The 24645-nt window shown below is 39.6% G+C and overlaps 1 protein-coding gene across 2 annotated transcripts in view; it reads right to left on the bottom strand.

Moving 5' to 3' along the window:
- Positions 1-994: 994 nt before the first annotated feature.
- Positions 995-24645, bottom strand: part of ZYG11B (zyg-11 family member B, cell cycle regulator) — a 37707-nt gene continuing 14056 nt past the window's right edge. Inside the window, exons 2-14 of one of the 2 annotated variants that reach the window (XM_060231828.1) lie at positions 24242-24407; positions 21988-22742; positions 16674-16814; positions 15218-15394; positions 14403-14467; positions 12714-12813; positions 12563-12613; positions 8104-8265; positions 6397-6444; positions 5305-5502; positions 5163-5215; positions 2810-2907; positions 995-2183 (exon numbers count right to left, since the gene is read on the bottom strand). In XM_060231828.1, the coding sequence (XP_060087811.1) occupies positions 2002-2183; positions 2810-2907; positions 5163-5215; positions 5305-5502; positions 6397-6444; positions 8104-8265; positions 12563-12613; positions 12714-12813; positions 14403-14467; positions 15218-15394; positions 16674-16814; positions 21988-22742; positions 24242-24407 (2196 nt within the window). In that variant the 3' untranslated portion in view covers positions 995-2001. The remainder of the gene's footprint in view (positions 2184-2809; positions 2908-5162; positions 5216-5304; positions 5503-6396; positions 6445-8103; positions 8266-12562; positions 12614-12713; positions 12814-14402; positions 14468-15217; positions 15395-16673; positions 16815-21987; positions 22743-24241; positions 24408-24645) is intronic. The other variant, XM_060231829.1, reaches the window with a different exon arrangement.

The raw sequence follows: 24645 nt of genomic DNA, 5'->3' as shown, positions 1-24645 counted from the left end.
CTCTTAGTACAGGGGCTACTGTAAGCTCTTGAAGGATTGGCTACATCTGGGGTGTGTGGCCTAATATGCAAAGGAGCTCCTGCTAGAATTCCACCCCTGTCTGTACTAGATATACTGTTCTCTGCTTCCAAGCCGTTTAATATGCTTTTGATCTCTCCCTTAAGTTTCAAAGCACACCAGAATTGCTTACTTTTATCTTACACAGAAACTCTTCCTGGTCCATCTTCAAGAAATAGGCCACCTGTTAAGGATTCAACAGATGAGCATCTATTACATAAAAATAACATTGTTTTGCATGCTTGTTGCAGCAGAAATACAGACTAAAAAATTCATGGTGGCTTGTCAAGACTTATACCACAAATATGTTAGTCTTGTGTCTAAAGACTAAACTCAGCAATTTGATAAAAATTAGGTCCAGTGTTATCAATACAAATGTGATTTGCTGTTAAGGAAATTTGTATAAAAACTGGTTTTTCCTCGTTTGCTATTGGCAGCATTTATTTATTTATTCATTTGTTGTTATGGTAGCCAGCAGCCAAAATAATTTTCTGTTCATTGTCTGTTCTCTTCCATCAACTAACACAATAGTATTCATCCAAAACTTTTTTTAAAAAAAGGGAGCAAGGCTGCCCACACTGACAGGAGGGGTCTCACTTTTCAGAACCTTTAATTTTTTTTGCTGAATTCACACTTTGCTTCTTTTTGGAAAAGAAAATCTCAAGCAGCTCTGAATAAGGCTGTAAATGATGTCATGCACAGGAATTAGTTTTTCATTCTCTGTGATTAGGCTACATTATATTGAAAAATATCTTAGGGTTGTTTTTTTTCTGAAGCAAATTAAAGAGCAGTACTTCAGAAATAAAAAAGCTTAACTCAAATTGCCATTTGTTTCATTAGCTCTCCTTTGTACTAAGCTTCTGTGTCCTGGTTCTATCTCCATTTTGTCTCACAAAACATTCACAGATAACAATTTACAGAGAAACTTCAGAGAGAGTTTTTAAACTATGGGAAGTTTTATACAAAACTTTAATACTCCACACAACAACGTGATTTACACCAGACTTTACATATGATGTTGGGTGAGATTTTGTATCATGGTGCCTTGCACATGAAGTTCACTGCACAAATGCTGACCAAGTATGTACACGACAGCAAAGCGATCAGTAGTCTTTCATAAATAAGGTGATCAGATATCCTTGGCCTCATACAATCCCAGTGGATAAGGAAATTCTACCCACTTTAGCCCGTGTTTTTGGTGGGCAGTTCCACCATTTGTCAGTCTTCTGTTCAACGTATATTTAACATTAAAAAGGGTAATAGCATTTATGTTTTATTTTTCACCTGTAATTAATTCTTTCCCCCCCATGCTTGGGGCTCCTAGAGGACAACCTATGTTTTTTCCTACAAGCAGACGGTTTCCTTAGAATACCAGAAAAAATAAGGTGTTGATTCATAGTTCAGACGCTCCTGCTTAGACAGAGGATGAGAAACATGAGATGACTCTGAAGGCTCTATATGGGTTTTTAAAGATCTCTAAAAGAAAAAAATCCCTGGTCACCTTACTCATAAAACTGTTGTGTTTTAATGCATGAACATATGACATGGCTGTAAGCTAAATAGCGCTGACTTTACAAGCACAAACAGTTCTATTCAAATACTGGGTTGGTGAAGTGATTTAAACACAGTTATGGATGAAGCAAGCAGAAATAATTTTCTGTACCTCAATTCACAAATTCAAAGATTTCATTTTGAATGGGAATTTGAACAATCTCCAACTTTCTCAGCCAGCAGTGATCCTCTAAACATAACCAATTTAAGAATGCATCCCAGATCCTCATGAAAACCCTTAAAGACCACTAAAGACAACATCTGCCAGCTGTGCACTGTTATCTGATGTCATGCTGACAAATGCTTTAACGGTGATCACTGGAACAGAAGTCTTTCCAATTAGAGACACTTTGCAAGGGATTATTAGAGGATAAGTTACATGCCTATTCTCTGCTATTTTTCTGACTGTTTTCTACAAGGAGGTGGCCGCCCATGCCGCAAAATATGTTTTTCTAAACTATCTAAAATAGAGATAGCAATTCGTTGAACATCTGGATCTGTCTGGCTGTTTTCCTTGATGTTGTATAAATGTTGCAGTCCACCTTCTTCAATTAACATGCTGCAGTACCTGGCAGCTAAAATGAGAAGAGGGAGCAGGGAGACAAATTCTGTTAGACTGCATGTTTTCAGATTATTTGATTCTGTCGTTTTTCACTTTTAGCAAAATCGCAGCAAGCAGACCCCAGTCCTCCTCCATACCATTTTCCTGTCTACAGAAGAAGTATATGCAAAGCTCTCACTTGGCATCTGAAGACTCTAAATACATGATTTAGGAGTAGAAATTGTTCCTTTAACACCCCCACATTCAGGCAGGGCAGAGCAAGTCTCATCACCTATAGTACAAGTTGTTAAGTGACCGCATCTTCAGGAAATTAACATACTAAAACTGTCAGCATAGTAATGCTCTTATGCACAGTGTATGTGCATGGTGGAGGATCATACTAGGATATAATTAAAACTACAAAACAGGACAGACTGTCAGTAGTTGTGTTTCTCTGTAATGTTATTCATTTTGTATTTCCCCTCTAATAAATCTGTCAGAGGCCTATCTGATTTAAAGGCATATCAACCACAACTTTTAACTCCCTACTTTTAATCAGGAGAAAAGTTAGACTTTGCTATAATTTATCTGGAGTATTTACTCACTCAACTGCACCTGAAAAGTGTTGTTATAAATGCAGATTTCTGTCGCAGTACGTACGGTTTTTGCTGCAGACATGCTGCATGGCCCATACTGCCCATAGCTGTACCCCAGGTGTCATGAAACAGCCAAGCAAGGGGAAAAAAGGGTTGAATGACCTATGAAGGAGAATAAAAGTTGGATCAATCATTTAGATATTTTTTGCACCTTTACTACAGCATAAGCCTACCCAAGGATTTATGTAACTTGTCAAAAGAGGTCACAGAGAGTTCTCAACACTCTCTGTTTTCTAATTTGACACGCAATTCTTTATTGCAAACCAGAATGCATGATGATATCACTACTTCATGGCTTTTTTTGTAGAAAAAGCCCAGCAGGAACTCATTTGCATATCAGGCCACACCCCTTGACACCAAGCCAGCCAGAACTGCGTTCCTGTGCAATCCTGTTCAAAAAAAGCCCTGCTACAACCTTCAAGAGTCTGTCTTTACAGCTTCAGCACCTCTAGCCTTGTCTATGAGCCAATCTCTTCTTTAGAAACCTCCAACACTGGCTTTGAAGGCAAAGCATCAGGATTGCTGCTAGCACAACCAGAACAATACAAAGAAAACAATTATGTTTTGCTACAAAATATGTCAACTTATCTGTACTATCAAGGAAAATACGCCCGCAATGCCTTTTTTTCTTTGAAACACCCTCACTGTAATTCAGTATTTCAGAGGGTAGCCGTGTTGGTCTTCAGTAGAACAGTTAGATTCAAGTCCAATAGTACCTTAGAGACCAACAAGAAGTTTCCAAATGTAGAAGCTTTCCAGATCCAATGCTCCCTTCATCAGACACAAGAAATGGAGAGATCTCTGGATCTGCATCTGACAGAGGGAGCTTTGACTCTCAAAACTCTCTGAAACTCTTGGTTGGTCTCTTAAGATATTATTAGACTTGAATCTCAGTGTATTTGATGCCCCCCACAGATGAAAAGAGAGGAAAGCCAAGGAACAGAGAATACTCTGTATTGCTGCAGGTGTCTCTGTGTGTCCCCCTCTGCATTTCTCTTGCAGCTCAAGCAATTTGTGCTCAAACATGGGGTGGAAACTAAACTCCAAAAATAACACAGAAATCAGACACAACATAAAGCCATACGTACTTTTATTTGTATGAATTTCTGAAAACCAAAAGCAGCTTTGGGGAACCAAAGAATTTCAGCACAGTGTTGGAGAGAGGGTTTCCCAAGTATCTGATGGTGGACAATTTAGAAGATAATTTTTAAAGGAATCGTTAAAAACCCATTTCCCTGCTCCAACCTGCAAAGTTCTCAGGTTGCTTTAAAATACCTTAGAGAAAGACAGTTCCAAATGTATCCTGTCTCATGTGGTGCACTAAGTTAATTTCAACTGTCTTAATATCATTCTTGCAGGTGACCGTAGTAGTAAAGCTGGCTAAGGAGTCACCGAACAGCTTTAAGAGTTCTGAGATCTATAAACTTACTTTAACAAGTGAGTTCAGGTGAGATTCTGATGAAAGATGTAGTACTCTTGTTGGTGTCAACTGCATTTAAGTGTTTTTTTAAAGGAGAAATTAAAGAGATCTAGGTTCAAATCCAACTCTGGGTGACCTTGGGCTAGTCATACACTCTCAACCTAAACAACCTTACAGAGTTGTTGTGAAAGTAAAATGGAGGAGAGTGAGCAGCTCTAGATCCCCACTTGGTAGAAGAGCAGGAGATAAATGAAGTAAATAAATAAATACAAAGGTATGGGAAGGCAGCAGACGAAAGAAAACACCTACAATTCATCACTAGTTAAATCATAAGCAATATCCATAGTGATTCATGACATATACACAAATTAAGCTCCATTACATTGTATCAGACCACTGGTCCATCAAGGTCAGTATTAGTTATTTCATTTATACCTTGCCTTTCTTCCCAATAGGGACCCTTTCTCCATTTTATGAGAATGTTAACTGTCCAGTTGTTAAAAACTTTGATGCTGATTCCATACAGAAACTCTGAAGATTCCTGGCTTTACAAGTTACTGAGAATTCTGTGAAGGTTTTCAGCTGAAAGCATGTTGTCTTTTAAAAGAACAGTACTTAAAGAAGTAATATATGAAAACAGGAGTACCTCTCAGCTCATGTATCTATATGCAAGAGTTTCTGTAATTTGAATCTGTATGTAGGGTTTTTTGGTAATGTGACAAAGAAAGATTGCTGTACGAAGAACAAAGGAAGTTTGTAATGTGACTTGTCATGTTCTCACAATTACAGTATGTCCTTCTGCATTCATTGTTTTGGTTACTTCACATTGTGGTTCCTTTTTCTAGTACACTGCAGCCAAAAGCAATATCATTCATAGCAAATTAAACAGAAACAGAAGTCAGTGTTTTCTTAAGCTTTACATCAAGGCTATAGTTACCTGTATGCTACCATTTCACATTCTGGTGTAGGCCATTTCAATATAGCAGAATGCTGTAAAACAAGGAAATGAGACATTACTATTTACATTAACAATATTGTTCCAGAGGAACACCAGACAATGTTTCCAGTCATATCTGTACCAGCTGTTCTAGAAGAGAGGTTCTCTGGTTGCGACTCAGTGTCCAGGCTTGTTCTCCTCGTGATATCAAGTGAGCAATAATCCCAGCTGCGAAGTAACTGACCTCCACCTCAACACTGTGCAAAAGCTTGCTGATGTGGTCTATGAAGTCCTTCCACATTAGCTCTGAATGGAGCTCTTTCACCTCTGCTATGTTATTCTACAAGAAAACAAAATATATGGGCTTCAATACGAACAAACAGCTCTTTAACGGATATGCTTGCTCTATATATATTAAGGTTGGAGCACTGCTGAGTGCCGAACTAGTTTTATTTCAAAATAAGCTTTCTAAAGAAAAAAGAATTAGTTTCGTCTTATATACGTGAATTCAAATTCTGCAGAGTTAAGTGTATGAGCCTCCAGATTGGTCTTCACTAACAGTCATGGTAAATTAAGCAGAATACCCATTTGAAGAAGGTGGTATTTTTTTAAAAAAAAAAAAAACAGCCAATACTGTGGAGTATTAGAAAAGGAGACTGAAAATAGCTTTAAAGGGTTTAGATAGATTCACAGAGGAGAGTACAAGCCATAGTGACTGAAGAGAGCCTCCATCTACAGAGACCTCTATGCTGGGAGGCAGCAACAGTGGAGGGCCTTGGCCTCTAAAGTCCTGTTTATTTGCCCCTCCAAGGCAACTGTTTGGGCATTGTGTGAAACTGTATGCCGGACTAGATGACCCAGCAGGCTCTTACGTTCTCAATGGAATGCCCAGCACAACAATGCCCAGACTGAGGGCTTCCCAGAGTCACTGTTAGGAAAAGAGTGCTAGACTAGATTGTTTCTTGTCCTCTCCAGCAGGACACTTCTTGTATCCCAATACCGTTGCCATATGCCAAATGAGCAGCCTGTGTTTGCCGGAGAGCACCCAAAATGCACTCTTAAGTAATTTGTCTCATGCAGTATTAAAGAGAAGATGAGAGGAATCTAACCCAGTGAAAGATAATGCTGAAATAAAATCTTATTAGGAATCACTAGGCTCCCATTTACCTCTATAGGGCAAAGAAGCAATGTTGGCATTCCCAGAGAAAATAGTGTGTTATTGTGTTCATCTTACCAGAAGGCCAAGAACTTTCTGTTGGATAGAAGATTCTGTTGGAAAAGACTGTAAGTAAAACAAAAATATGTGACAATAAGAAATTTAATAAATATTTTATATTCCAAGAGCGAAAACTGAAAATTGTCTGCAGAAAATTGGTAGTTTACTAATTTAGATTTTAGTTTGGTGGTGGATTAGCTAAGGAAGGATTGAGAAGCAAAGCAAACAGCAAACTTCATCTAGGCCCATTCCTCTGCCCCACACAATCATTTTAGCTATGTGGATAAAGGCTGGGGAGGAAAGAGAGCGAATGGGGATTTTTGCAGGGGAAAGGGTAAGAATTACTATTGGTAGGGAGGGTCACCTTAATAATAATAATAATAATAATAACTTTATTTTTATATCCGCCCTCCCCCGCCAAAGGCGGGCTCAGGGCGGCTCACAGACATGGAATTCCATGATTCAATAAAACAATATAAACAACAATTTTAGATACAATCAATTACATAAATAAATTAGTTAAAAATAGATAAAATAGGTGCTATAAAATACTATATATCGTAATCATATATAAGATGGCTAGATGGCTGCAATCAGTTTAGCCAGGTTCTGTCTTAAAAGCAAGCTGAAAAAGAAATGTTTTGCAAGCCCTGCGGAATTGGTTCAAGTCCCGCAGGGCTCGCACCATCTCTGGAAGTTGATTCCATTCTCCATTGTTGAGGATGCTGCTTGGGAATAAGTGCTTTACCTCAAAGGCTCTTTCCTCCCAGAAAATCAGAACATGATGTACATAATACCATTTATTAGCACCAACCCAAGACACCAGGCCACTGCAATAGAAAAATGATTCTTCTAAAACAGTTCTTCTAGAACTGGTACCGGTTCGTGGCCTGTTAGCAACTGAGCCATAGGGCAAGGCAGAGGTGCTGCACCTTTCACCCGCCTGGGACCCGGGCAGACAAAAGAGGCAGCGCAGCCTCACTCCACAGCCTCGGAGAGAGGCAGAACAGCTCCACCGCCCCTTTTGCCTGCCTGGGACCTGCGTGGATGAAAGAGGCAGTGTGACCTTGCTCCAAAGCACCACCTCTTTCATCTGCCCAGGTCCCAGGTGGGCAGAAGGGACAGCATGGCAGCAACCTTCGGCTACCCCTCATTTAAAGACCCCCGTGGGGGCAGGGATGAGCGGTTGGGGGGGCAGCCTGGGGGGGGGGGGCAAAACCCCCAGCACCATCGCCTTGCATTGGTCCATGGAGAAATTGTCTTCCACGAAACTGGTCCCTGGTGCCAAAAAGGTTGGGAGCCACTGTTCTAGAAGAGCTTTCCTCTCAAGTAGCAGTAGTGGTAGCATCAGAGAAGGTAAAGTAAGCCTAAACTCTTCTTCCCTTCTTGTGATGTTTTGTATGTCAGAGTGGTTGAGGTCCCTGAGTCCCACACCCTAGCAAAAAACAAAACTGGGGGAGGGGTATGCATGTATGTGGAGAGGGGGATTAGGTTCAGGGGAAGCCTACCATTTACTTCCAAGGAGCTCAGTTTCTCCCCACCACAACACCATTTTGCTGTAAAGGCAAAGTGTGTCTACTGTGTGAGTACAGCCCCTCCTTTTACACTGTCCATGCATGCCTCCCTGCATCAGATTTGTCACATTTAGAATCTACATGTGGACACTGGAACTCATACACAGCATGATAGCTGAACAAATGCTGACAGATAATCCTCTGTTCTTACCTCCAAGACTTTCATGAAGAGTTCCAGCCCTTGGTTTTCAATAAAGTGCCGACATGTGGTTGGAGACTCATCAGTGAGATTCCAAAGTGCGCTCAGTGTAAACTTGAGAGTAGTATCCACTACATTCTGATTTGTTTTTTGTTTCACAATTTGAAGTAGTTGCTGAAAATGGAGAAACCAAAGAAGTCTTTTGCCTTGGTGAATTACACAATCAGCTATTTGAGACTCAAACCACACATGGCGGAGGCAGATACTTTCAGTTCAACTCAGGTGTACCCAAATCACATATAAATTGTGTGTATGAATGAGAGAGAGAGAAAGAGAATGTGTGTATTAGGGCTCAAGATTTTTTGACCAAAAGGGGCATACAGGTAGCTGTACAAAACTTCCTCCCCCTGTCCACAGTTTGTCACCATGTGATCACATAGCCTCTGTTCTGATGACATATCTCTCCCAGGTGGGTTTGTATCGGAGAACAGATGGAGAAAAGCAACTTTGGGATAGGTTACAAGAGGTAAGTACAAATATTGGCCCCTTTGAATCTCAAAATTTGACCCCATCTTCCTGTTTTTATATACCATTTGATCTAAACAAACAGGGCTGCTACCATTATATGTAGTATGCTAGGGGTTTAGAACACCATAGTACTAACTCTAACTAGAAATTAGGGCTATGTCTCACTTTTCTAGATAGATGAAAGGCAGCCTTGTCCATTTTCCCCTTCCTTTTCTTGATCTACTTTTGTCTCATTGTTACCTGAGGTCAAACAATTTGTAAACCACTATAAGCCTGGAAAAGTATGTGGGAAGAATATGCACACTATATAAATGATGCCTCCTTCATTGCCACTGCCACCTTAAACTGTGAAAAACAACTGTGCCTCCAGCTGCCATTCCTCTGTTATTTTGCACATGTGCAGTCCATGAATTCACACACCAAAAGCAGCCTAGGCTAGGAGTACATGTAAGCAAAAAGAAGACTGGGATTCTCTCCTAAGAATGGATTTGATGATGGCTACAGTTCTGCAGTAAATCTGCTTAAAGTAGCTTCAGCTTAAGGAACAGGTTGGAGACGTCCTCCCTCACGGATAGATGTCCTAGCCTGCATTTCATATGGCAGACTAGGGCTCTTACTCATGCGTTTGCCAGTTAACTGCAAGCAGATCTTGTTGCTAATGTTCTATCAAATTTTTTATCTTACCTTTTCAACACGGAAGTCATGCACTGTTCTTCCCTTTCCTTGGTCAGAAGGGTTAAGCTGAGACTGACTTGCCCAAGGTCACTCACCAAGCTTTGTGGCTCAGTGATATTTGAACTCGGATCTTCCAAGTCCTAGACTTCACACTCAATCACTAGTCCATGCAGTTACTAATGAGCAGCTCACCCTGCCATATCAAGCAGCAATCTTGGGCAGGACTGTGTGCCTTACACCTCCTGAATAAAATTCTCTCTTTAATGTGCTTGAACAGAATGACATAATTCTAGTCAAGGCATCGTCTGGGATAGAAAAGTGGCCTGTAATAGCAGTTTGGATGCTGTTTGCCACATACCTTGGGAAAACAACAAGTCACTTCCTAAGACACTGTGGGCTTGATCCCATGCAGCACAATGGAAGGTGCTGGTGAGACACATATTTTCTTCCAACCTCCAACAGCTGCCAGTGAGCCTCAAAAATGTCATACCAAGGGTTGGAGATAAGCCGGAATGACAAGTCATGTGAGATGGGCCACTGCACTGAGGAGAGCAAAATTAGTGAAATCACCCCTCCTATCTAATCCTCCAGAAACACTTCATATGGCACTAGATATTCTGCTGATAGAAGAGGCAAAGGAGGGCAATTTCACTCCCCACCCTTCTCAGTGCAACTGCTTGCATTGCATGGCTTTTTGTCCATGTAGGTCTCCAGATCTTCTTGCCCCTAAGGCCCCCCCCCCCCCGAGACACATGTCATTTGTACCCCAAGATCCTTTGGCCTTCAAATACTAGAGGTGCAGAAAAAAATCCATCCAGTTTGGTATTAAATCTGGGTATCTCAAATAAGACAGGAATTTGCTTAGGAACTCTCAAAAGAGAGTAGCCTGACTGCTTGAATATTTCAGGAAACTGTCATCAAAGTTCGTGTGTGTTCATATATTTCTATTCAATTATTTTATATATACTTTATTGTAAAGGTTATTTTCATGTTCACTGCCTTGGGACTCTATTTAGGTGGAAAAGCAGCATAGAAATGTTTTAAATAAAATAAAATATCAAGATTCCTTTGTCCAGCTCTCCAGAGCAGTGCACATCATAATCAATCCAGGTCTGCAGAACCAATTATGAAAGCTCTCAGGACTCCTCTCATAATGAACTCTTCCTTGATAAAACAAGCATTAGGCCAGGGAGGACAATCAAGCCACATCCTGACCTTTATCAAACACCTTATGTGACAAAGGGAGCTTTAACTCACAAAAGCATATAAAATTTTGAAAATTTTGTTGGTCCTTACAGTATATGTGGATTCAATTTTTTTCACACATTAATTGGTCTGCCAGGTAATTCCATCGTCCCACTCAGATTATCCTGCTGTCCCTTGTCTCACCTTGTACCCATCCTCCTCTTCTTCCTCATGACCATATTTGCACTTTCACTTCCTTCCCAGTATACACCATCCTCCATTTATCAAAAATTCAAGCCTACCATACCAATAGGAAGTCAGTGGTCTAATACCATTACAGAACCTAGTTCTGCATAGAAACTAGCCAACAGGCAAGCCTCCTCCACTGGAGCCCAGGAAGACATAGGTGCATAAGAAGGACATCTCATGCCCTTCATTTCAGTAGCTAGTTCTGTAAGGCACCTTACACCAGTTGTGCATAGGACTTAATCCTACCACTGTGGTGTAGTGGTTAGAGTGTCAAACTAAGATCTCAGACATCCAGGTTCAAATCTCTATGCATTCTGCTTGCTCCTTGAGCCAGTCATACACTCTCAGCCTAATCCACTTCACAGGGTTGTTGTGAGAATAAAATGGAGGGCAGGAGAATAAGGAAAGTGCTTCAGGTCCCCACTTGGGAGAAAGGCTAGGTATAAATAAATTTTAATGTATGTATAATGTATAAATAATGCAATGTATATTTAAATTTTAATGTATGATTCTACAGTAACTGTTTTCTATGAACTAGTAACCCTCTTCTTGCTTTCTCACTAGCTGTCTTTTAATCATGTATTGACTATAGCCCTGCACTGCCATATCACACTGGCCAATAAAATAGAACCATCAGTAACTGGTAATAAACAAATTTGTTTGCTATGGAATCTGTCTTCTTACTTAAAAAATAGAAAATTTTAACTTGGAAAAAACTAGAAAAAATATTTTACTTGAAAAAACTAGGAAAATAATTATACCTTCCCATTTAACCAATCAACTCAAGGCAGTTTAAGACCATTTTAAAATAACAAATTGTCTTAAATAATGAGCACTTCAAGGACTGCTTCAAATTTAACTTTTTATATCGACTACTATGCTTAATATGGTTTGAAAGTTTTTTTTTAAAACACACACACACTCAGCAGGTAAAATAAACTTTGAGGCTACCCTTTGGGTCAGCCATAGCTCCCGCAGAGTTGTCCTTGAAAGGGCAGCTTCTGTGAGAGCTCTCTCAGTCCCACCTACCTCACAGGGTGTTTGTTGTGGGGAAGGAAGGTAAAGGAGATTGTGACTGCTCTGAGACTCTGAGATTCAGAGTGGAGGGCAGGGTATAAATCCAATAATCTTCTTCTTTTTATGGCATCATAGGTAATATGTGCTAGGAAACTGTAACCTAGAAAAGTTTTCATCTAAAATCAGTATTCTAGACTTTGCCTTTTTTGTGATACACCAAGGACACCAATTCTTCCACCAAATCAGAAGATCCTACATATGAATGCTAGCTCCATGGTATCTATATGGGTCCCAGGTCTGGCAAAGTCAGGCCATGTTTCAAGTGAGGTACAAAGTGATTCACTGATTCACGAGCTGCATTTTTTACCACACCAATCAATTTGTGTGCACTGCATTGTTGATGCTTCTAATGCGTGTCATACTGTTAGCACCACACTGTAAACATCAAAAAGCACCTTGTTCTTTTTCAAGTATTATGATTAGTGAAGGAGATTAACCTTTCAGCACCACAAAAGGCAACACACCCATAAGAGCTTAAAATCATAGGCAAAGTTCAATGAGTGATGACAAAAAGATAACTAATCAAAATCAAACTATCACATGTTCCTGCCTCTGCATTGCCTAGATCTGTATATGCCTGTGTTAGATTCACTGAGGTACATGCAAAAACTCAATGTCACAAACACCTAAACTTCTAATCTTGCCAGTGTACATTTTTAACAAAACTGCTGTCAACTGAAACAGACTGAAAAAAGAGGAAATGTTACAGCAGACAATATTTCAACAACTTTCAAGAAGGTGGCAGCACTCAGCTTACCCTAACAATGAAGAGCTCTGCACCAAGTTGAGCTGTTTGCTCTGTGGAAAGCTGTAAGCAGAAAAGACAAAAAGATTGGATTACTGTTAGGTGGGCCTTGGGGCTCACAGAGGTTAGAAACAACACAGTGGAGAAATCTAAAATCTCACACCTTTGCAGCAAGAATGGAGATGATAGCCACTGCCATCCTCTGCATATTCTGATCCTCATGGTTACATAGCCACTGCATGACAAGCTTGGCTGCTTCAAACCTGAAAGGCAACAGAGCATTCACAAATCTTGTGGGAACTGAAATACCAAGTGTCACATTGCATAAGCTACAAAAACCAGAAGCAATCAGATTATTTCACCATGGATGAAACCATACTGTAACATTTTAAAAGCTCAGCCAGCATCAGGCACTAAGCAAAATGGCTGTTCTCTGACAAGCACCACCAGCCCTTAAAAGAAGCATGTTACTTTGGTCAGTTTGGTGAAACTCCTCTTCCTACCAGCTCTCCCTGGAGCCTGGAGCGTAAACAGTAAGCATGAAATGCTCTGGATCTCAATTGGCCACTGGATGTTGAGACTGGAAAGGTATTTCCTCCTTGTGGCAGATGAGCACAAGCAGCTGTAGCTCTTACACTATCCCCAAGAGCAACAGTATGATTTGGGCTGGTGCTTTATGTTTTCTAACAACTTAGTTTATGGTGTTTTCACTGTTTTGGCAGCTGGCAGAATCTTGAGCTGAGAAATAAACAGGAGAGGTGAATGGGGAGGGGGTGTCCAGAAGAGACATTAAGGGCACAGGCTCCCAAACTAGGTCTGTGACTGGAGAAAGAATGGCACTACAACACACCTAGGAGATGACAAAGGCAAGCAGTGTTCAGAGACAAATTTTCAGATAAGCTGGAAGGGTTTCTTGGTTAAGAATGAGATGGAGAGAAGAGTGGTGCATGCGCAGGTAGCTGAGAGACAGCAACAGGGAACAATGCAAGGCTCTTAAGTATTAAAGAACCTATTCATTTCTGCTCTGATTTCTAAGCTTTCTTCTGTTCACATCCAGAGGGCTAGAAATGTTTTAGACAGTGAGGCTTTCAAGATACTATATCCTGTGTCAGGCGTCAAATCCTTTGGTGGGCATTAAAGCCACAATTCACACAACACTCCTTAACATGCAGTTACTTCTTTCTGGAACAAAACCCAGAAGTTAGATTTGCCAAGGAAAAGGTAGCATAGTGCATATTGATGTGAGTTTTATGTATTTTTATGTATTTTATATATTTTATTGTATAATTATTAATGTATTTTAAACTGATTTTGTTAGCTTTTTGAATTGTAAGCCGCCCTGAGCCCGCCTTGGTGGGGTAGGGCGGGATATAAATCGAACAAATAAATAAAAAAAGAAATCCATTTAGTACTGTATATTGCTCAAAGTTGATCTATTACTAAAAGTTTATGGTTGTCATTTTTTTTCTCAATACCAAGTAACTAGACCATTTCACACTTCCAAAATTCACTTTAGTTACAGCCAATTGGTCTATAGTCTGCTGTTATGTTAAATGTAACTGCTTCTGTAGAAGCAGGTTTTAAAAATCAGCAGCAATATAAACTAGGGGAAACTGATAAAAAACGAAAATGACCCATAACTATCTGGCATGCATGTGGATCTGATGAACGAACACTTATTTCATGACCATAGTGTATAAGTTAGCAAGCAGTAAACTATAACTATGTAAGAAGTCATAATTTGGTCCAGAAAAACCAATTAGAATCTTTCTAAATAAGAGATAAGCAGATTGCAAATCATTACATCATGGTAACCAGAAACACTCTCCCTAATTCAGGAGGAGAAACTCACCTGTTAAATGGAACATCTTGAAGAATCCTGTCACTGCACAATGACAGAAGGCAGTTCTTTTGCAGCTGTAAAAGAGCAAAATGGAGTCCTGCACAAACACTGCTTGCACAGCATTGCCTTTTTGCAGCAGAAATCTAATAGGTTACAGCTTGGGGAAAGGCCAAAACAGACTTATGGAGCATCTACTTTGCATTCAGAAGGTCTCAGGTTCCATTCATAGTATGTTACAATTAAAAAGGATTCAAGGGCTGGAAAAGCCCAGAATACTTCCTTTTATGATTTGCTGCTGTCGTTCCAATATTTTTAAATGAAAGATGACAACAAAAAAACCAGCATGGAAGGATACTATAGACATTCACAATACACTATCACCTGAGACTGCCAGACATTGTCAACAAATTAAACACAACCTTGACAGAAGAGATGTAGGTAGAAATGGTGTTGTGTAAAGCAAATGTTGCTTGGAATGACTGCATTCTCACATGAATTTACCAATAATATTTGATCCAATTTCACAGCAGCATAGCAAACCCACTGCAGGTGGAGATGGACCTTGTTCACAAAAACAGATTAAGTCTAAATATGCAATCTGAAAAAAAGCTGAAATCACTGGTCTCAAAAGACCTCTTTGAGGTAGCTGTACCAAAACAGGTTGCTCACTCCTGTTCTTTGAAGTTGGTTTTAATAGCAGCCTATTCATCATTACAAGTTAATAATCCTCACTTCTTCTGAAGAGCGTCATGAGGAAGATTTTTCTCATTTTAGAAACATCTGAAATGTTTCAGCACTTTGCCTTGAAAAGAAAATAAGCTTACCTGTTGGTGGTTGGGAAAGTGCTCCATGGCTTTAAGGAGCAAGTGAGTGACATCTGCCAGGAGCCTAACAGGCATGCCTAAGGCTAGCTCCTGTTTGGTCAAGTTAAATACACAAGCACTCGCTGCTAACTGCACTGGCAAATTGAGGGGGTGATTTCTCATCCCAGTAACTACCAGCTGGGGAGGAAAAACAAAAATCACAGACCAAATCAGAATCTAATCTCACATTTTTAAAAAATCACATATTCAAACTAAGCCACAAAAAAACTTAGCAAAGTCAACTTCATAGCTGCCAAGGAAAGAAGTAAGCTAAATGTCCAAAATTCCAAGAGCCCAGGTTACGCTGGGAACTGGACATGGTGACAATGAGGGACAGCAGGAATGTATCACTTTTAATTAGGCATTTTATGAAGGTGGGGGCACAAAGTGAACTTTTCCCTATGGTAGCCCTGGTCAGCTTATCCTCTCTATGAACCGTTGAACTAGCTGTAAGTAGACCTCAAGTTTCTCTCTCTCTCTCTTACACACACACACACACACACACTCACTCACTCTCTTTCCAGGGTCCAAATCAACAGGTCAGCCTTTTCCTCCCCTTACAGAGACCATGTCATTCAGACTGTCTGCTGTTTTCTTCTCTTCCAAGACCACATTCATTCAGTATTTGTTTGGGGGTATGATGAAAAATAGAGGGTAGAGGCTCTCTGCCCTTCCTACCAGTTCACTGATGTTTTACAGAAAGCAGGGCTTTTTTTGAGCAGGAATGCAGTTCCAGCTGGCTTGGCATCAGGGGGTGTGGCCTAATATGCAAATGAGTTCCTGCTGAGCTTTTTCTACAAAGAAAGCCCTGCAGAAAACATTCAGAGATACAAGAGTTTGCTGTTCTTACATGCAGTTCAGCCCACAGTTAGACCCACTTCACCAATCTGGATAAACGAGTTGGCTATTACTGCATCATCCATTTGATAGATATTTGAGACTGCACTATATCAAATCTCCAAGCTACCCAAAGGCAGCAAACCCTTCAAAATGGAAGCAATTGGAATGTTATTTCTTACTGTAGTAAACATTTGCACCATATTTTTCCTCTGCCCTTCAGATTAGGGTTATAATAGCCTTCTCTTCCAAATAACTTTCTATCACCAGAAAGATAAACATTTTGCTGTCCTGAATTTAATTTTTAATTATTACTTAGTTAAAAATAAGGGAACATTTCAACAAACCACTGACTTTGAAACTGAGCGTAACCCTATGGATGAAATATAACAATTTCTTCCAAACTTTTTGTATCTTCCTTTCTTTCTCCTCCTTACCCTGCCACTTCCAAACATAAAGGTGAGGTTATTTTGATCATGTATGCACATTTCATCCCATCTTATCTCAAGTTTAATAGTCTCAAACTACATTCACACAGTGATGCTTGCAAAGCTGGTTTACCATTGCTTAATTGTTTTACCTTTAGAATTTCTGGCTTGGTTTTTTCCATAACATGGGTAAGGCTGAAGAGATGAAAGAGTGCCTCCCTCACAAAGAATGCTCGCTCACTGTAACGCTTCAGAGCTTCAGAAATCTGAGTTTCATTTGCTTCTCCTGATACCTTCAACAACCAAACAAAAAATACAAGTGTTCACAAAGGCAGAAGATCATTATCTGGTGCTATTGTTGAAGCAAGAGAGACATAAACTGGAAATTTTATGTACCCAAAGGTTCTGCATGATTAACTTCCTCCAAAGTTACCTTGACTATCATTCTTCTTCATATATTCATTATTGCAGCAACCCATTCTGACAGCTGGAACAGGAAACATTTTTCACATGACATATTATATTTTAAAAGAGGACACTAGAATGATTTGTACTTGCTATAACTGGTGTATCATGCTCCGTGATAAAAACTAAATTATGTGAATATAAAACATACAAAGTTTCATCATATTGTATGGTTATGTCTAGCTGAGTACTACCTACTCTGACTGTTGGTAGTTTCCAGGATTCAGATAGAGTTTTCTGTGTCTGCTATCTGAGATCTTTTAATCTGAAAAGCCATCATGCCAGAGACTGAGCTTTTATGCATGTAAAATGTCCTCGCTCTATCTCCTGTTATGATCCCTCTCCAAATTCTATATCCTGTTGCTTGCACCATTCTAGTTGCTTAGTTCAGATATATACTGCCTTCATTATTTCTTTAAATAATCCTATTACCCAATGTTCTTGCCTCCATTACAAATAGCATTACAGCAGAAAAGAGTAAGAGTCCAGTAGCACCTTAAAGACTAACAAAATTTGTTGCAGGGGATGAGCTACTGCTCACTTCTTCAGCTACAGCTAGAATGTGAGTCCATCTGTCCTAAATATTGGAAAGTGGAGACATTTCGGATGCCAAATGGCATTAGCAGGTCAGTGACAATCTAAGGTGTGACTGGATTAGGTGTGATATGCAGAAAAGTAGTCTCTCGGCTTGACTTTGCGAACGAAGATTTAAGAAAAAGTAGTAGGCATGGAGAAATCCGCATTGGTAATGAGACAGGAAACCTAGGTCGATTCAATCCAGGTGGATCCATTGTCTTGACCTTTGTTATCAGCAGCAATTCAGTAGTCTCTCTTTCTAATCTCCCTTTGAAAGAGAACTGCTACTTTTAGGTCAGCAACTGAATATCCTGGAAGGTTAAAATGTTCCCCCACTAGTCTTTTAATGTTGTGGTTTGATGTTCCTTACAATTACATTACAATAGCATTATGATTAGCCATTTGCCTGTGGCAAGTGTCTTGCAGGACCCCTATCAGTCACGCAGGGCAACAGCTGGTAAATTCTTGATACCTAACAGTATTCCAGAATCTCTGAAGCAGAGGAATAGTAAAGAGTTCAGTAGCACCTTTAAGACTAACAAATTTTATTATAGCATAAACATTCAAGAAACACAGTTTTCTTCATCAGAGAAGAGTGTGTTTCATCAGAGAACTGTTTCTTGAAAGCTGATGCTACAATAAAATTTGTTAAGTCTTAAAGGTGCTACTGGACTCTTTACTATTTTGCAGCAACAGACTAACATGGCTAACTCCTCTGGATCTATGAAGCAGAGGAATTTCCCATCCTTACTACCCAAGGTCTTTTAATCACGGAGGAAATGCATGAGACAATTTTTTCCATAAAAATTACAACAGTTAGACAATGAGGCTGCCAACATTTGGCAAAAGCAGAATCAGGATACATAATATAGATGCAAAATTTTAGGCTTGCCAACCTCCAGGTGAGGCCTGGAGAGCTCCTAGAATTACTACTGATCTCCAGACTACAGAGGTCAATTTCCCTGGAGCAAATGGCACCTTTGGATGGTAGGCTCTATGGCAAGATACCCTGCTGAGGTCTCTCCCCTCACTAAACCCCACCCTCCCGAGGCTCCACCCCCAAATCTCCAGGAATTTCACAACATGGATCTGGGAACCCTAAAAATTCAGATACTGTGATCAAAATCCAGCAAGCTTGCAGCAAAATCTGCCGTATTTTCATATAAATCAAATGCTTTCTTTCAACGACGCTATCTCATTATTTTTTTATATCAATCCATCTTCTGCAATTTTATGCACATGAAGTATACCCATTCTGCAGTGTGAACCTTACCAGCTGTGCATATGAAAGAATAATCCAGTATTTCAATATTTTTAAGCACTGCAAATTCTATGCTGCTGGGCAACCTCAATGCACAAGATGTATAGTAAAAATGGAAGTTTAATAATAGATCTATTAAACATAACCCAGACCTGAACATCCTGTTTCAAATTAACTTCAGATTACTCCAAAAGATTCAACATAATGTTAAAATTACAACTGAAATTCAACAGAATTCACTCATCACTTGGAAAAAGGTGCAATTTTTAAAAAATCACACATGTATAAAACTTTTAAAAGTCAACAACACTGTATTGTTATGGATTTATGAGCCATTTATAGTGATCATGAAGAGGATTCCACCCTAATTTGCCTATCATGGTAAATAATGATCTGCCAGTAAAGAAACCGTTGTTCTTCAAAGAAGCTAGGATGTAATTTCTGATATGTAAGCATGGTTACAAACTTCGGCCACGTGTCTACATAAGGTCAGTGACCCAAGTGAGAAGTATTTAGCTATAAGACTGATACAATTTTAACATCTATCCAAATGCAGGATCAAGGACAATAGTTCAATAACGCAGATAAGCCAGCTGGAGTGCCAGAGGAGAACATACCTTTAGGTATGGAATTCCTTTTCACAGGGTACAAAATTATTGTTCCCTCCTTCAGGTACAGCCACCCATTTCTCACAGCTATGCTCCTTGGCAAGGGGGGGTGAGAGCGACATAGCAACAGAGTCCATACCCAGCCAGTAAAAACATTACCTTACTCTCTGTGATGTGTTTCTCAGGCTTAAGAACAATACAGCTGATTTTATACACCAGTGGGACAGAGGAGAAGCACTGTATAAAAAGAGACAGGTGTTCTTTTGCTCTAGCTAGGACTACTCTCTCACTAGATGCATTCACACTGCACTACACTAAATAACATGTTTTGCAACTGGACTTTTATTGTGTAAGAATAGCAAAAATTCAGTTGCAAAGTGTATTATTTGGTGTATTGTGAATGAATCCACAAATTGTTATCTTAGGAGGCACATGAAAGCCATCGCCACATATCCAGGTTTTCCTCATATTTTTCCTGTTAAAAAGTACTCTAAAAGCAATTTTGTGAATTTTTTTTTAAGTTCCAGTCTTAACAATTACATAGAAGTTTTGTCACAAAAATGAGGGACAAACAGTATATACGTACCAGCGTCAATTTCCCCTTTAAAAGCCCTTATACTGACCTTAACTCCCTTGGGGTGTTTGTTAAGCACTGGTGAATTAATTTCATCCCTCAGACAGAGGCTGTTGACATGTGATTCTTATCAGAGCTGCCTCTTCAGACCTTAATTGAATCTGATTCCATCAAGTTAATGGGCAAGTGCCATTAGGGGGAGCCTGCCCACACTCCTCTGTTATTCCTTTAAAAAATTCCTTTCCACTCCTTTCTTTTTTTCTTGTGTATTTTGTTACTTTCATACAGAGAAGGCTGTGATTTGTTTCTCTCTCCGTTTATTACGGATTGAACGAGCATTAGTCAAGCTAACTGGATACTTCAAAACAATCTAAACTGATTAGAAGCATATAATTGAATGACCATTACAATTTAAAGATTTATAGCTTTACTCCTTCATTTGTTTTGAAGATAGGACTCATCTTACCAGCCAGTGATATTAGTAAAAATTACACAGGAATGGGCTGGAAGTGCAAAGAGTTAGGATGGTACTTTTTACCGTAATTGGTGGTACTGTAAAAAGCCTAGAAAATTTTGGAAAGAAATACATGCTGAAATTTAGAAAATTTTGAATATAAAATTCACCATGAAACCTGCGACTATATTATTAGGAATCCTACCAGTAAATATAGATAGATCATCACATGAATTGTTTAGATATATGTTAACCGCGGCATGAGTAGTATTCCCGACTAAGTGGAAAACTGAGGTTTGCCCAAACCTTGAGAGCTGGAAAGATAAAATGGAAGATTATATAGTTATGGCAAAACTGACAAATCATATAAATAAAATATCAAATAGTGAATTTGAGAACAAGTGGGGAGCTTTTTACACCTATTATAGATAAAACTGTAAGAGGAGATGTAATACTTAGGGATTTTAAATTGATAAAGAACAAAAAAATCATATCATTAAAGTAAGCATTGCAGTAATTGCTATTAATATTATTAATTAATGTTAATGTTTCACAATTACATAACTAATTTATTATACAAATCTGCATTTCCATATGGAATACTATCTTTTGTTTTTTCTTTATTATTGCAAATTGTTATGTTATTTTTAAAATATATACAAACTCAAAAAACTCTATTTTCTTCTTGCCCCTTTGTTTTTCTTCACAGCCCTCTAGATAGAGAATAATGTAAATATATTATGAGGAAATAGTAGTATAGTCTGTCTATATGATGGGTGTGCATACCCTACTGAGCATAGAATTGTTTTATTTATTATACATACACCTCACCATCAGGTCCCAGTGGGCCCCTCAGCTCAACTTACAAAGAAAATAAAAGCTTGCAGGGGGAAAAAATACACACACATACATACATACATACATACATAATGTTCCAGTTTCATTTACCTTTGTTACCATTTTTTCCATCATTTCCACACAACTTTGTTAGTAATCCCTTGCTGTCCCAGATTTTCTACTTTTTTCTTGCTCTTTCTGAAACCTGTTTCTCCCCCTCAATCTTTTTTCCCCCCTGTAATGGCTTGATTGCAGTTTTGAACCAGACTGAAATGCCTGCGCAGTTTCACAATGCTCTCCCTACCTTGCCATCTTGGGCAGAGTGGACAGTATTTAAAACAAACAAACAAAAACCCCTTGCAATCCAGAATTAGACTGCGCATGTGCTGAACAACCATCGTGCCCAATTAGAAGGCCTAAAATTATTGCCTTGCTACCTCATGGTACATTTCCAAGAGCACATTTGAGCAATCCACCTGGATGCCATTTTCAAATTCTGTTTGCTGTGTGAGTGGGTGAGCCAAGATGGCATCAAGAAGCCAGTCCAACAAGCCTCTCATCATCAAAAGTGATCCACTTGTCACTGACCAGAATTTTTTTTTTTTTTTGGAAAGTTAAAACTTATTTCAGAATTCGCATTTCAGGTATGTGTCTCACACACAAACATATATACACACACAAAGATACCAACCTTTAAGTTTCCCTCTCCAGTAAGAAATAATGAGTAGCCAGCATCAGTTGCCAAAAGCCCCACAAACTGCATGGATGGTCGCTGTTGAACAAATGCTTCTACAGCTTCATCAGTAACATGCTTCCTGCCTGAAATGTCTAATGATACAAGACTGGGTAAGATGTCTTTCTGTTCTAACAAGCGTAGTGCAATATCAGATGTGAACTGCTTATCATCTGAAATGTCAAGATGATTGAGATATTTTAATTCTCGTATGACATCCAAAATCTGAGTGGTTGTCATTTTCAAGCATTTCAAGTGGTGCATGGTAAGAGACTTGAGGTGATCCTTGCAGGTGAGTAGTGCAGTTATATCAGTCACAGAGGTGTTAGAGATATCCAAGCTTTCTAATCTTGGTAGCGAAGCCACATCAGCTAGATCTTCATTGTAAAAGAGAACGTTGGTAATGCTCAAAGCACGAAGACCAGTCAACTGACTGAAGCACCTTTCATAGGGATCTTCCAGTGAAAGAGTTAATGAGTTCAGCACAAGGCATTGGAGGTTCTGCTGAATCCATTTATTGCTGCCAAGTCCACTGATGATATCTGTGATGGTAATGTCTGCATTCACCCCCGTAGCATCAAGTTCTACCAGCTTATGGTGGCAGAATGCCTTCCGAAAAGCCACAGCAGATATTTTTGCTTTGCGGATACAAGCTCTTTTCAAGCGCATCTGGTTGCCTCGAAAAATGCCCACAGTTGCCTCATTCAACAGACCTGTGGAAAAAGCAGTAACAGGCCTCTCAAATATATTGTTTTAAAACTGGAAGCAAGAACAGGAAGAAGATACCACAGCTAAGGAATTCCTCCCTTAGCTTTGGGACTGGACTTTCTGGGCAGAAGAAAGAAAAGGTTTCCCAGAGGAGAATGAAAAAGAGTAACTTGCATTGTTAATTTTGAGATCTTCTTTTTTCTAGGCTTCAGGGTACTGGGGAACTGCAACAATGTCCTGCCTTTTGCTATGAGGTATATAGGATCCAGCTGGGTGCCAGTGATGGCCTTTGTTCTAGCACTGACATTTATTCCACATACACCCCCCTCCACATCAGTGCTACCATAACTCCCCCTGAACAGACTCATGGTCTCAGGCAGTGCACAAGGTTTTTCTTCTGCGGAAAGGATAACACCACCAGCACCCTGTACAATAGAGCTGTTAGGACAATACCCATAGGTACTCTGTATGAGCACACTGTACTTCCCATAACCAGTAACTATTTTTTAAAAGCTGTAGAAGAAGAACTCTGGTTTTGTCACAATTGTTTCATGAAAGAAGCCACTGAGCTCCAATGGCACAGAATTACAATGCATGTCAGAATAACACCATGCAATACCAAGAAACAATTCAAATGGATATCAGTATATCTAATGCACTACATGGCCCCATTCATGGATATATTCAGAAACTGCATACACAAGCAGACAAAACAGATCTTTCTACAAACTGAGAAAAGTCGCTGGTTTCCAGACAATTCTGAATCTTTAAAAAAGAATTTCAGCATCACCCCCCCCCCCCCCCAAAATAGAAGCAGTACTTGCAGTTTTAAGAAACAAATGCCCTCAATGGCTGTTGCTAGGAAATATACAGTATTGCCAGTATTCAGGCATACGTGTCTGTCAGTAAAAGACAAGAGGACAGAACAGGACCATTTCTAGGGCTGTTTTGGCATTATCAGGGCCAGGCCCAGCAACAACCACCAGGCAACTTGCTACCATGCGACTTGCATGGCTCATGTAGGACTGGCTGCTTGCTACTGTTGGAATAGTAGCCCCCCCCCCCCCCCCCCGCAAAAAAAAAAGGCCAATGTGGTATAGCAGTTAAAGTGCTGAAGTTTCAGACAAGGATTTGGGAGACCCAGGTCAGAATCATCACTCTGCCATGAAAACTCAGTAGGTACCTTTCAGCCTGCCACACAACTTCAGCCTTACTAACCTCACAGCATTGTTATGAGGATAAAATGGATGAGAGGAGAATGATGTAGGCTGCTTTAGGTTTCAACTGTGAAGAAAGGTGGGGTATAAATTAAATAATATTGTTTAAGAGGGGGGGTACAAATAAAAAGTTAGGTGAGTGGGAATGAAAGAAGAAAACAAGAAAGGGGGAAGGGATGAGAAAAAAAATGAGATGCCTCCTGCAACCGCTTGTAGGTCCCCCACTTTTCTTTTTTTATTTTAATTAGAATCCCTATAACAAATATTCCTCAGAAGACTCATTATACCATTAAATGCCATTGTCTGCAGCAATCTGTCAGCCACCTCTTGGGGAAATATTCCAGGCTCTTGCAAGCACAATGTTCCATCCCGCCTTTCCGTACAAAACTTCTCTAAGTCAGCAGTCAGATAATTCAAGCAAATGTCAAGTAGAGAGTAAGGTGAAGCTTCCTCCTGTCACAAAGAAAAAACAAATACGAGATGTTTTATAGTTTAAAAAAATTATAGAACACTACAAATGATGTTATTAGCTGAAAATCAATGACAAGGGGTTGTGTGAAACCTACCAAAAGGAATCTTTGGGGGAAGATTCTGTATCTGGAGGTGGGAGAGAAACTGGGCTCAGAATGTATACAATGCCAGCAAACAACCTAACTATTTAAGGAATGCCCATCTACCCATTAAGTTGAAG

The sequence above is a fragment of the Heteronotia binoei genome, chromosome 2, assembly GCF_032191835.1.
Source record: "Heteronotia binoei isolate CCM8104 ecotype False Entrance Well chromosome 2, APGP_CSIRO_Hbin_v1, whole genome shotgun sequence".
Lineage (NCBI taxonomy): Eukaryota > Metazoa > Chordata > Lepidosauria > Squamata > Gekkonidae > Heteronotia > Heteronotia binoei.
Note: the sequence above shows the minus strand (reverse complement) of the source record. Positions and strands in the feature narration are given on the sequence as shown.